Source organism: Thamnophis sirtalis, unplaced genomic scaffold (genome assembly GCF_051295495.1).
Source record: "Thamnophis sirtalis isolate CommonGarterSnake01/CBP01778 unplaced genomic scaffold, rThaSir2_p1.2 scaffold_1, whole genome shotgun sequence".
Taxonomy (NCBI): domain Eukaryota; kingdom Metazoa; phylum Chordata; class Lepidosauria; order Squamata; family Natricidae; genus Thamnophis; species Thamnophis sirtalis.
The window spans coordinates 160,873,209-160,887,170 of record NW_028261381.1 but is presented as its reverse complement, the minus strand read 5'-3'; the positions used below and the strand labels follow the sequence as shown (position 1 = coordinate 160,887,170).

Sequence of the window (13,962 nt, the reverse complement as noted above, 5' to 3'; positions counted from 1 at the left end):
TCATTAATGAGCCATTGGTTGGTACAGTGGTTAAGAGTGCAGTACTGCAAGCTACTTCTGCTGATTGCTGGCTGACTGCAATTTGGCAGTTCAAATCTCACCAGACTTAAGATTGACTCACCTTCCATCCTTCTGAGGTCAGAAAAATGAGGATCCAAATTGTTGGGGGCAATATGCTGACTCTGTAAACCGCTTAGAGGGCTGGATAGCACTATGAAGCAGTATATAAATCAAAGTGCTATTAAATATTTCAATTTATAAGCTCTTCCATCCCTCAGTTCTTAATTCCTTCAGAATTTCTGCTCAAACTTTACTGACCTTTCCAAATTTTCTATGTAGTGCATTACACATGACTTTTATACCCCCTATTACTAATCTTAAAACCGCAATTTACTTGTAACATTTCTGCCTTTTGGACTTCATCAATTCTTTTTGTCAGTAAGACTGATGTTTGGAGTGCCACTCATAGGCAGAAATGGACCTATGGAAGTGCTTCTCTTCTCCATAGTTCATTGTTTGGTCCTTTTTGCCTATTTTCTCTTTTCCATATTGGAAGATTATTCAGAATCAAGGACTGCAGTATTGTTTTGGTTATCTTTTTGCTCATTTAGATAACCTGTGTTTCCATTACTAGATCAGCAATGTGCGACTCTTGAGTAAATGTGTTGGAACAGAAAAACGTATTAGTGACAGCTGCATTCAAACTTGGATTCATTAAATGCGGTTGGGAATTGTAGACTTCGGTGGTAATGGTGCCCACTAACGAAAAAAGATCTTAAGAGGACAAAACGTTCTCCACCTTCCAAGATGATCGAGAAATCATTTTATTAATAGGGATTAATAATGATCAAATTATATAGCCGGCTCTCACAAGAAACACATGTTTTATCTCTCCAGAGAAGTATCATGTTACCAGTTTGTAAATAAAGTGAGGATTGTTTTGGTTACTAGCAAGATGAGAGGAAATAGATCTGACATAACAAGTATAAAGCGCGAAGACAGAAAAATATGCTCGTACTTTGCAAAAGGGATATAGTTAAAAAAACCTCAAAACTATCTGGCCAACCAGCGCGAGTGACAGAAACGGAGCAGCAGTCGAAGCCCTCCTCCCCCCACTTTCCCGCCTTTTTGCCGTTTCTAAAGCCTTCCGCCGCCGCCTCAGTCTACATCTCGCTACTCGTCTCCAGCCACCTCCGCGGGATCTTCTGCGCAGGCGCGGGTGGCTCCGACTTTTCCCGCCTGCGAGTGCTTATAGCGGACACGCACTGAACGAACAGAATGCCGAGTTCTCACTCTTCCTCCCCCCCCCCCCCACTCACCTCCACCCCCAAGCAATTCAATGCTCTTGGCGGGAGTACCCGACGCCCTGCGTCATGACGTCACAGACGCGACGTTCTGCGTCCGTGCGTCGGGCGCCGTCAGCGTCGGGCGTGTCCCAGGATGCACTGCGCGGGGCTGGCTCCTGCCCACAGTTGAGCTCGGCCTCCTCCTCCGTCTCCTCGGTGGAGCAGAGCGGAGCAGAGTGGCGGCCCCGGTGGGTCTCGGACGAGTCAGGCGAGGCTATTTTCTCCCCGTTCTTCTCGAGCTGTCGTGATAGCCTTCCTCCCCCCTGACCGGTGGGGCACTTGAGCCCGGCGGAACATGCGGCTCCAGTTGCCCCGCGGCGAGGCCGGCGAGTGAGAAAGAGAGGGAGGGAGGGAGGACGGTGGGGCCTCCTCTCGCCCCCAACCTGCTGGGCCCGGGGCTATTCCTCCCCCAGGGAGGCAATGACAGCGGCTCCGGGACCGTCCCCGCAGCAGATCAGGGACCGGCTGCTGCAGGCCATCGACCCCAACAGCAACGTGAGTAAAGCGGGATAAGTCCAGGGAAAGGGGCAGTTCGTCTCAAACCACTTGCCTGTTTTTGTGTGGCTTCACAAGTCCCTGTTAGTCCCAGGTGACATTAACCATGCTGACTTAAGTATGGTGGATTGTAGTCCACCACATGTGTAGGGCACCCGGCTCTAGAAGACTTGGTCAAGGATTAGGGGAGAATGAGAACCATATTTTATCCTGCTTATAGGGGTAGGATTAGATGTGGATGTCTCTCTGGGGGTCTGGGAGACACAGACAGTCTATAGATTTCTTTATCTAAACAAATTATGCTTCTGATAGGGATGGTGGCAGGAAGGTTTTGAGCCTGAAAGCTCTACTCTCTTGCTTTATTGGCTTCACTCTCTCTGTTCCTCCATTTGCATGGCTACTGGAGCAATTCACCCTCCCCCCATATTTTGCCCAAAAAGTAGGTACTGCAAGAAAAAAGATTGACCAAGCTTCTTGTCTGGAGTCCCCTTCTGGAGTTTCTTGGGATCTTTTATAATCTATAAATTGTATTCTATAATGCCCAATAATGCTGCCTGAAGCTTATTTTTAGTCCTTTGCTTATCTTTTACTGTACTCTCATTCTCTTCCCCCCAGTTACCCAAACATATAGTGTTTTCTGTCTGACACCATTTCCCCCTCCCCTTTTTTGCTTCTTCAGAATAGCATAACTTGTGTAGTATGGCTCAGAGCAAGAATGAGCAAGAATTTGGTATTTATTTGCTATGGCTGAGGAGGGTGGCTTGTCACAGCTTGGGCTACTATTTTCTGTTTTAAGAGCTTCTTGAAGTACTTCATCTTACCTTTTTCTCAGAGCATCTAATATAGTGTCATATTAGTATAATATACCAATATAAAAACATATTTTCTTTTCCTTGCCTTGCTTTCCTTTTGTGTATTGTCCCTAATCCTCCATCTGTTAGGTATGTGAGAAACTGCTTTATACAATCCTATTCTATGGGTCTGAGCAGGGAAATTTTACTGCATTTTTGTTCTAATTCTCCCAGTCCCAAAATATGTGTAGAGCAGAGCCCTGCGCTGTACTCATTTGAATTTTATAAAATTATTTATTACTTCAGCTTGCGGCATCTCCTAATTCCTCCACATCCAACCTGTATTTTCTCCAACTATTCCTTTCTATGCTGCTCCTATAACCCTGTTGTTGAGAGGTGAGATGGATATTATCTAAGCAAAGCCTAGTTATCCTGAATCTCTGGACTTTTTATTCAATATAAACTTATTATAATGGATTTATTTATTATACCTTATAGGAAAATAAAAGAATGTTATCTTTTACTTTAAAACATTTTGTATGATAGTGCAATAGCTCTAGTGAGTAACTACAGTAACAGTTGTAAATTACTCATCTGTTTATAATTTGCTTATTTTGCACTGGAGAAAAAAATGAGGTCCAATGGAAAACGCATAAAATTATGTTTATCTGCATAGAAACGTCCAAGGTAAAACCCCATATATACGAGAGCTAAGGAAACAAATTAATCTCAAAATTTGTTAGGCATAACATTCAGAACATTTATACCAGAAGTGGATTGCTCCTGGTTTTACTACTGGTTCATTTTTCGTGCGCACAGTTCAGTGTAAATTGTTCTTCGCACAATTTACAGTGAACTGTGCATGCACGCGCATTACAAAACAACATGCTGGCAATGGCCGCAGGGACCAGGGAACTGGTTCGGGGGTGTGGCCAGCATGGGTCGCTGCCAGTTCTGCAACCCAGGCCAAAAAATCACTATCGGTAGTTCGGCCGAACCAGGAGTAACCCATCTCTGATTTATACTGACAATTATATTAAGCTGAATTAAAACCACTGTGCTGGCCTTTGTTGAGAGTTTATCATTTGTCATATTTCAAATCAGGCCCTTGCGTTACTACTCACTCTTCTTTGGCACTTGTTCCTTCAGTTACCATAAGTAAAAAGACTGTGTTTATGAATTCTTTTGTATCACTGTGAGTAAGTAAAAGAGATAGTCAGGGTGTGCTTTTCTGTACTGCGTTCTATGTTGATGGAAATAGTCAACTTTATATCAGGGTGAAGATACATGGCATGTAAACAGTCCTGACTCTTGCAGGCTTCCCTTAAGCTTTCTCTCGAGAAAGGCTGAACAGATTTGCATGTTTCTGTACGTTTTGGTTTCTTACTTTAAGTGTGTGACTTATCCTTCAATGTTTGGAAAATAGTATATGCTTTATCAGACGGCTGGGGAATTCTGGGAATTGAAGTCCACAAGTCTTAAAGTTCCCAAGTTTGGACACCCCTGGCTTAAGGGAAGCCTGCAAGAGTCAATTGACTCTTCTACAACAGGACTGTTTACATGCCATGTATCTTTACCCTGAAATAAAGTGACTATTTCCATAAATGTGGAGTGCACATAGCATACATAGTGCTCCCTCCAGGTTCTTTTCCATATTACAACAGCATGAGTTGGCTGGACTGAGAGAGTGACTGGCCAAAATCACTCAATGAGCTTTCGTGGTAAAAGAGAACTACGGATAGTCCTCAACTTACAATAGATCATTTATTGACCACTCAAAGTTACATTGGCACTGAAAAAAAGTGACATGACAATTTTTTGCACTTACAACCCTTGCAACATTCCCCATGGTCACTTGATCAAAATTTAGATGCTTGGCAACTGACACATATTTATGGTGGTTGCAGCGTCCTGGGATTATGTGATCACCTTTTGTGACCTACCAAGCTAAGTCAATGAAGAAGCCACAGTCACTTAACAACCTTGTTACTAACTTAACAGCTATAGTTGGCCTTAACATCTGTGGCAAGAAAGGTCATAAAATGGGGCAACACTCACTTAACCAATGTCTTATTTAACAACAGAAATGTTAGGTTCAATTGTGGTTGTATGTTGAGGATTACCTGTAAACCTGATTTTCTCAGTCTTCTTCTGAGAATACCTTAAATGCTATACTGATTTTCATTTGTTGTCTTTTCACAGGCATTCAAACTTTTTTGCAGATAATATGATTTTAGTATTGGGGAAAGTATTGTGTGTCTGTCTAGACCACGGGTGTCAAACTGGATTTCTTTGACAGCCGGATCAGCATTATAGTTCTCCTCCAGGGTGGGAGGAGAGAGACAGGATGGACACCTCCTGCAGCACCCTGCTGACCAAAATGGGGCATGGGGGGGAACACATGTGCCCCCCCCATGCCCAATTTTCAGCCTGGACGGTCTGCAGCCAAAACAGGGCACATTGGGGGGGGGGGAGTAACTGCACCGTGCCCCGTTTTTGACTTGGACAAAATGGTGCACAGGGGGGCCATGAATGCTGGGCCCTGTTTTCGTCTTGCAAGGCCTCTCGCAACACTTCGCTGGCCAAAACGGGGCACATGAGGGAGGCTGTTTTGGCTTCCATGAGCACTGCGGGCTGGTCCTTTGCTATTTCCAGGCCTGCCCCCTGGGGCAGATTTAAGCACCCTTGGTCTACACACACCTTTTGCCTCCAGTCAGTTTGAAGTGATATCTTGCAGCTCTTTTCTGGTGAATTGAGATGACCCCACCCTCACAAAATAAAACAGAATTGTGTTAAAACACATTTATTTCCTTGTCTTTTCCTGCTCAGCCTGATTCTCAGCTGATGATTTCTCCTTTTTAAATTTTATACCACACTTTAATAAAATAGGTGTATATAAATATTTTTTTTTAAAAAAAACTAGTATACGTCAAACTCCCATTGATGTTTTCTGCCTTAGTGCTATGTGCAGTAGAACCCATATTTCGTAGGCAATGGTTGGTAAATGTAAAAAGAATTGTGTGGTTTTCTTTACTGGGCATTAGGTTGGACTATACAATCTCCAAGAGACCTCCAATCTTTATATACTATAGTAGTAGAATTATTTATTTAAAAATGTGAGTTGCTGATCAACTTAGGTCTTTTTAGTTGGTCTTAATAAAAGTGCCTTGCTATTGCCAGCCATAGATTATTAATTCATTTAATTTACTTTTTCTGTTGGTAACTTTAGAATACTCTCTTCCTTAGCTGTCTTTTTCATAAACATTTTATATAGTAAGGGGCAGAATAGCTAAAGGACACCTATTTTTAATAAAATGCTCCAATTTAGTGCTTTACTCCTTTTGAGGATTGCTACTATTAGTTGGGAGCATATCCACTGCAGATTTGTGTGGCATATCGTAAGGAAGAAGATAAAAATAATGGAAATGTGTTTAGTTACATATGTGTGTATGAACATTTACTGATAATGGCATGCAAAGTTAAGTGCGCCTTCATAATGTAGATCACTGAAATGGTGTCATGGTATCTGGTATGTCCAGGGAAACGATCATAATCACTACATCTTAATTTTTGGAGCCAATGTTATGGACTAAGGACATCTTATTTATGGCAAATCAAGCCATTCTTCATGTAGAATTAAGCTGCTTTTATATAACTAAGTTTGAGAATAAAATCCCAATTCTGGCAATAATAAAATTTAGAGTATGAAATAAAATGAGATGCAGTAAACTGAAAACAATTTATTTAAGTCATGTGCCTACAGTGTGACACCAAAGAAACCCAGAGAATTAGATTTTCACTTACCATAAAAAGTAGGCAACCCCAAGCAGAAAAAAAGAGTTCCAGGCAAATACATTTTCAACAGAAAAAGCATCATTTTTTGACACTACTTGCTTCAAATATTTCAATTCTCGTGTAGGGAATTCCAAGGAGACCGCTGACATAGGCAGCTCTACTGTCCAGTGTGACATAACATGGTGTAGCTAAAGCATAAGCTTTTTCCTAAAAGGATACTTACTTTCTGTTCATTTTTTTCCACAGATACATAACATGGTGGCAGTACTAGAAGTGATCTCCAGCTTGGAGAAATACCCCATCACCAAAGAGGCACTTGAGGTTTGTTCCTACAGCAAGTATTCTTTTCCCGATAAGAAAAAAATCATGGAATACTAGAAAATGCCAAAAGTAGGCATGGTATTTAAAGTTGTAGGAAGAATTATAGGAGGATGTAGGACATGTGATGTGAAAAATATGGCATACTTCATTTTATCCTCCAAAGAAAGATTGAAGGTAAATGAGGTCCAGGCAGAAGAACATCATGGCTTCAAAACCTAAGGGACTGGCTTGGACAAAACTCAACACCACTTTTTTGTGCGACTGTTGATAAAAATAGGATCACCAACGTCGGAGGACCGATATGGCACAAGAAGAAGGAGGAGGAGGAGTTATATGTATCACCTATCTTATTCCAGTCTGAATACATACATTCAACTCCTTGTTAGGCTTGATTATACTTTGTGATTGAGAGAAATGTGCTCTCACTGTTTTGACGCAAGAATAGCAACAAACAACAGGATTTTACTGGTCTATCTCTGAAGGCCAAAGAAGCTCCAGGTGTCCCAGCAATCCTACAACCTTATATTCCCGGTATCCTATTTTGACTGACATTCTGTAGTCACCCTTAATGTCACCTCCACCATGGGAGGGCAGAGGAAGCTGTTCCCAAGAATTATGACATTTTCATCTCTTTTTTCTTGAAATAATTGCATTTTTAGATTCTTTTTCTTGACAAGAAGAGAAGCCCAGCATGAGCAGATTTAAACCAACTACTATTATTTCTTGTAATTCCCGAAAACCTTTTTTATATGTGTTTACTATTTTTCAGTTTTCAGAATTTTGTAAGGTCTGCCGACTGGCTGTATATATGCCATACTGAATAAGGCAGAACTGACTTTTTTTTATTGTGTGGCTTCCCCACCACCACCACCTTCATCTATTGATTAAAGGAGAGAAGGACACCCAAGCAGTGAATTGTTATGGTTGATAAAGATGTGAGCCTTTTAAGCCATACAAATGTGCTAGGAACTTGTCAGGATGAGTTTGGAACGTACTGTAAATATTTTTAATTATTCAAGGCTTTGGAAACTCCCCAGTCTGATTTAACATAAGCAAATGCATGAAAACAAGTAGAAATAAGAATAATATAAACAAGACTAAGAATAATAAACATAATTTAAATATACAGCCTCACAAACAAAAAAAAGAAAGCACTGCTTTCTCCTTGCCTGCTAAGAAGATTCGGTCCTCTGAGAAGAGAGACACTTAAGTCCTTTACCTGACATGTTTTGGGCAAAGTTATTATCTTAACCAAATGGAACTTGATAAGAGTCATCTAAAGGAAATGCAACAAGCAAGGACAGATTCACATCAAGCTTTTGCAGTTAATTTTTGTAAACATTTGCAAATAGGTCACTTTGAGACTTAGTGAACTGGATAAAGTCATGTATGATGAAATGTGCATATTCTGTGACAGTTCATGGATTTTAACCTCCTTGTGATAAAAAAAATTGAATCATACAAAGAATGAGTATTGACAGCTTGCCTGAACTTGTTAACAGCTCACCTATTGCTGTAGCCTGTGGAATTCCTGGAAGCTGCCCACAGCTTTCTCAGCCAGCATCAGTTAGAAAGAGGGAGTGTAATTTATAACTGGTTGATGCTACAAATTTCATTTACAGTTGAGATGATTCTCTGCTTGCCCGGCCTTATTAAGTGCAGAATGGTTTGCGTTTCCTTTGTTGGTTTTGATTCACTTACAATAGTACCAGTTTGATTTATTCTGCCATTTCAAAGTATATTTGGATGGGATCGGTCTTTGTAAGGATATTCTGCAACACTAGATGTGTGTACATATTCATGTTTGATATGATTATAGATTTGGGAAAAAATTAACCAGAGGATGTTCTTTCGCTTTACCTACCAATTTGATTTTTTTACTTCCTTAACTATATATTTGAATCAAATGCTACAAGAAAGATTTTTTTGGTGTAATATTAAAATGTCAAAGTATTTGAAAAAAAATGCTTATTGTAGCATTGATATTATAAATGTTAATGTATTTAAATAAATCAAACTATTTATTTGGGTTTAATACATATATTTGAAAATACAACACTGGCTTTGTATTGATTAAAGTTTTAGGAAGATTATCATTTATTTGATTTAAAAGCCCAGAGTGTACTGTATCTAGTAATAGCTCTATATTTTCCCCACAATGATATGGTTGCTTTTTGAAGTAGGCTGGACTGAGAGTGAGTGACTAGCTTAAAGTCACCCAGAGACCTTCTGTAGTTGAGGGGAGATTGGAAGCTGGGTCTCTACTCTAGCCCAACATTTTAATCATTACATGGCACTAGTGGTTAAAATATTAAAATTGTTCTAATGTTCTTATTTTAGCATACTTGAATCATGTGAAAAACACAATTTGATGCTATAGTCAATTAGATTTGTTTCAAAATTTAGCCGCCCTGTTTGATTTACATTTGCGGATTACAAATTAACTTTAGCAAAAGGAGCCATTTCTTAAAATAGAAACATTTTTTTAGGAAAGTATGCAATCAAAGTTTTCTGGATAATTTTCCACCTTACAAATTCCTTGTTCTTTCATTGTACTCCCCCCCCCCCTTTTCTGGCTGTGATTAAGAAACGAAACTTGAAATCAGCTATTGAATTGTCCTATACTCCTTTTCCTCTTCTGGGCCTTGTCAGAACATACCCATTGAGAGAACAAAAGAAGTTTCTCCATTAATGATACTTTGATGAGGTGTCTTTTAAAATAATCATCTTTATGTTCTTTCTTTTTAAAAAAAAAACACTCTTAGGAAACACGGCTGGGGAAGCTCATCAATGATGTGAGGAAGAAAACCAAGAATGAGGAGCTTGCTAAACGGGCCAAAAAACTGTTGCGGAATTGGCAGAAGCTGATTGAGCCTGTTTCACAGAACGAAGCCACCTTGAGAGGATTGCCAAATCCCCCTGGATCAGCCAACGGTGGAGCTCACAACTGCCGAGTGGAAACTTCTCCTGGGGCCGTGATTGGATCTAAACCCATTCAAGATGTGAAGAATAGAAATGATGTCCAAAAGCTGCACTCTCCAAAGCCAGGGAACCGGAAGAGGCAAGGTGAGCCCAAGGATGGTCTCCCTCTGCCGCTGCCAAAAGTTTCCAAAGCCAGTTATGAAGTATTACAAAACTCTTCTCCGCCTCCCACCAATGGGATTGGTGGAAGCCCAGAGAGCTTTCCTAGCCCTCCAGATGTGAGTCTTCTCCCAGGGCCAGAAGGCAACAGGGATGAGGTGAGTGAAAATGATAAGCCCAGCAAGATCCCCATCAATGCAGTGCGGCCTCACACCAGCTCTCCGGGACTCTTCAAAACTTCCGGGACATCCTTACTGCTGAAAACGGCAGTGCTGCAGCAGCAGCATGACAAAGCAGAGGAGGCTGCTGCCAACCAACCTAGGAGTCCCCGTTGCTCCTCATTCAGTCCCAGGAATGTCAGGCTGGAAACATTTGCTCGGCAACACACCACGTACTCCCCCAAGAATTTGACGCTTACCCCATGCCCAAGGCCCCCTCTTCTGGATGTTCCAGTGCCCTTATCGCCACCTCCCCCCTCTCTAGTACAGCTGTCGCCACAACCATCACTAGCAAAGAGACTGGAGGCATCTCATCAAGTGGACCCTGAAGCACCCCTTCACGATCAGGAGCATCCAAGGGTGCCCGAGGGCCAGCTTCAGCTCAGTGCAGGAGCCTCTCCCGGCAGTGGAGTGGGCTCCCATTCAGTAGAGTCTTTGGCACCCTTGGTTGACTTATCCCCAGATGCTTCAAGGATGGACAGTGACAGTGCTGCCTCAGGGTCCGACAGCAAGAAGAAGAAAAAGTACCGGCCCAAAGACCATGCAGTCAACTTGGACGGGCAGCTGATGGAAGGCGGGGTCAAGCCTGTACGGTTAAAAAAAGAGCGGCGACTGACTTTTGACCCCATGACGGGCGAGATCAAGACTTTAGCACAGAGGGACTCTTTGCAGGTGGATCTTCCTGCTCTTGCTGAGCAGCACAGGACAGGCACAGATAAGCAGGAGCCGAAGCCACCTCTGCAGAGTCCCTTTGAACAGACGAATTGGAAAGAATTGTCCCGGAATGAAATAATTCAGTCCTATTTAAACAGGCAGAGTAGTTTGCTGTCCTCCTCAGGGGTGCAGACTCCAGGGGCTCACTACTTCATGTCTGAATATTTAAAGCAGGAGGAAAGCACTAGGAGAGAAGCCCGGAAAACTCATGTCCTGGCTCCACACAGCAAACCTGCAGACTTGCCTGGGGTAACACGGGAGGTGACCCAGGATGACCTTGACAGGATATGCAGCCAACACTGGCCTGGCGTGAATGGATGTTATGATACACAGGGTAACTGGTATGATTGGACGCAATGCATATCGCTCGATCCACATGGGGATGAGGGGCGCCTGAACATCCTGCCTTACATCTGCCTAGACTGAGTACAATTTTGCTAAGATGCTTTTTTTACACTGGCAGGTTAGTAAAGTGGGCAGGTGCTGTGCCATCCCCCATCTACCCCCCCATCACACTGAAAGAGGCTCACAAAGCAGAGAGGGTGTGTCAGAGAGCTGGACGCTGGCAGTTTCTTCTTTCCTGTTAAATTTTATTTTTATTTTATTTTTTTTGTGAAGTGCTGCTACCAGTTTACTAACAAAATTGCAAAGGGAGGCATAACAAAAGGTTTGATTAAAAAAAAAAACAAGTAGAGTTCTGAACTCTAGCAAGCCAGCTGTTAGACACAAAGCAAAACAAAAGTGTTAGTTTTCCAAAGGTGAAAACCGTTTCCAGCTGTTTGTGAATGCCAGAATCCAAGGTCAGGCAGGTACAGGTGGGTAATTGTGGAAATGAAACATTTAACACGAGAGTAGTTGAGTCTATTTATTTGTCTTGATTTGATTTTCTTAAAAAGAAATAAATACGGCAGTGAGATGTTTTAAAACGAACTGTGCAAAACTATAGGTAGTTCTTCTTTGCGTTACATTTCTCTTCAAAAGTCCCCCTGATGTGGAGATGTGACTTGCAATGATATGTGCTCTGCGGTGCAGGAAGGGCCATAGAGAGAGAGAGAGAGAGAGGCCCACCTTCAGCTCAGCATTCCGTAGACTTTCACGGGGTGTAGTCTGGTTTCAGTTTGAATCCAGATCCAGGAAATGCTGCAAAAAAGTGTTCACAGTTCTCCCAGCAGCACCATCACCACCAGCCTAAGCACGTTGACCCCCTTTCTGCAGATTTTCTACGGGAAAGCAGTGGGTGGGGAAGGTGGTTATTTTTGTTTTGTTTATTTTTTTCTGTTTAACAAAAGAAAATTCCAACTTGTACCGAGGGTGCTACTAGTTTGTAAATGTCCTGTGAAGGGGGAGACAGAAGCCTGTTTGTATGCTGGAAATATACTTGTTACCATTCCTTTAGATATTGTTTGCCTTATGGATATCCATCACAAAAGCGACTTGCAAAAACAGCCTTAGTGAATGTACAGTAACTAGACTTCTGTGTTCTTGGGCACAGAAGGGAGCAACTTTGCTATTGGTCCTTTCAGTGGACACATTGTGATATAAATGTGGAAATAAAAAAAATTTGCACAAAATACACTGTCACTTTCTAATATTTGAAAAATGGCCAAGTATAGATGAGGGTTTATAAATGCGGGTTGCGAGTGGAAGCGGAGTTCTTCTTGTCTCCTGTTGGGCAATTAAAAGATTAAACTTATAAAATGTATGTTTTCTGCACCCACTAAGTCTGTGACTAGAGATGCATAACGTGAGGCCATGGGGCCCTGTAAATCTTCTCCTCTCACTTCTGCCTTGGCTGAAGCTCCCTTCAAAAGAGCTGCTGAATTGTTAACTGTATCAGTGAGAGAAGAGTTATTAAATATATGGGGTGTAATATTAATTGCATTTAATTAATTCAGATTTAATTAAGTGTACCTTTAAATTAAATCAAATTTAGTCTTTGTCCTGGTCCTGCATGTTTTTTGAGCATGATTCTAACATTCCACTCAAATGCCCAGTTTGGTTATTGTCTCCAGTCCTCAACAGAAGAACCTCAGCTGTAGACCATGTCTCTCACAATATCCAGGAAAAATAAAGAGAACGATTTGTTTTATACAGGTAGGTCTTCTTGCAACATTCGTTTAATAACTGTTCATAGTTATGACAGTGATTTAAAAAGTGACTTACGACCAGTCCCTGCACCTACAGCCATTGCAGTTTCCCATGGTCATGCAACCAAAATTCAGGCATGTTGGCATGCCAGTTGCCAACACGCCTGAATTTTGGTCGTATGACCACGGGGACACTGCAATGGCCAATAGTGCAAGGACTGGTGTCCAAAGTCACATGATCACCATTGCAACCTTCTTCCCAGGGGGCTTTTAAACAAACAGTCAATGGAGGAAGCTGTATTGGCTTAATGACCAGTGATTCATTTGACAGCCATACTAAAAGTTCTAAAATTGGACACAACTCAATTACATTGTTTAGTGGATGTTCTAGGACACCTAGGATGTCCAATTATGGTTGTAAGTCAAAGACTACCTGTATTTTAATTTGCAAAGTGTTTTGCAATTGTCTATGAAAAGTGCTATATAATTTAATTATATTTTAGATCCTCACTACTATGCGCTCATCACCAATTACTAGAAATTGTGGCAGAGTTTTAGACCAGTAATATCTTGAGAGGCACAGCTTTTCCACTGCATTGTCAAAACAAAATGTGTCTTTAGATTTAAACTGGATAGTCCTCAAATTATGACCACAATTGAGCCCAATATTTCTGTTGCTATGTGAAACAGTTAAGTGAACTTTGCCCCATTTTATGACCTGCCTTGCCACATTTGTTAAGTCAATCACTGCAGTTGTTAACATAAGTGAATCTGGCTTCCCCATTGACTTAGCTTGTCAGAAGTTTGCAAAAGGGGATCACATGAAGCCACCCTGGGAAACTTCAACGGTCATAAATATGAATCTCTTGCTGAGCATCTGAATTTTGATTACATAACCATGGGGATGCTGCAAAGGTTGTAATGGTGAAAAATAATCATAAAGTCACTTTTTCAGTACCATTGTAACTTTGAATGGTCACTAAATGAACTATTGTAAGTCAAGGACTACCTGTATCCGTGAGTATTTAATAACCTAACTTCTTTAATTGGATGACAATCAGGATGTGTTATTGCAAAATCTTTTGACATTTTGTGAGGAGAAAAAAAGCGATTT

At 41.4% G+C, this 13,962-nt stretch overlaps 1 protein-coding gene across 1 annotated transcript; it reads left to right on the top strand.

The window, feature by feature from the left end:
* Positions 1-1,454: 1,454 nt before the first annotated feature.
* Positions 1,455-12,332, top strand: MED26 (mediator complex subunit 26). The gene is made up of 3 exons (XM_014064485.2): positions 1,455-1,841; positions 6,674-6,748; positions 9,514-12,332. The coding sequence occupies exons 1-3, from the start codon at positions 1,767-1,769 to the stop codon at positions 11,185-11,187; spliced, it is 1,824 nt and encodes a 607-aa protein (XP_013919960.2). The 5' UTR covers positions 1,455-1,766; the 3' UTR covers positions 11,188-12,332.
* The last annotated feature ends 1,630 nt before the right edge of the window (positions 12,333-13,962 follow it).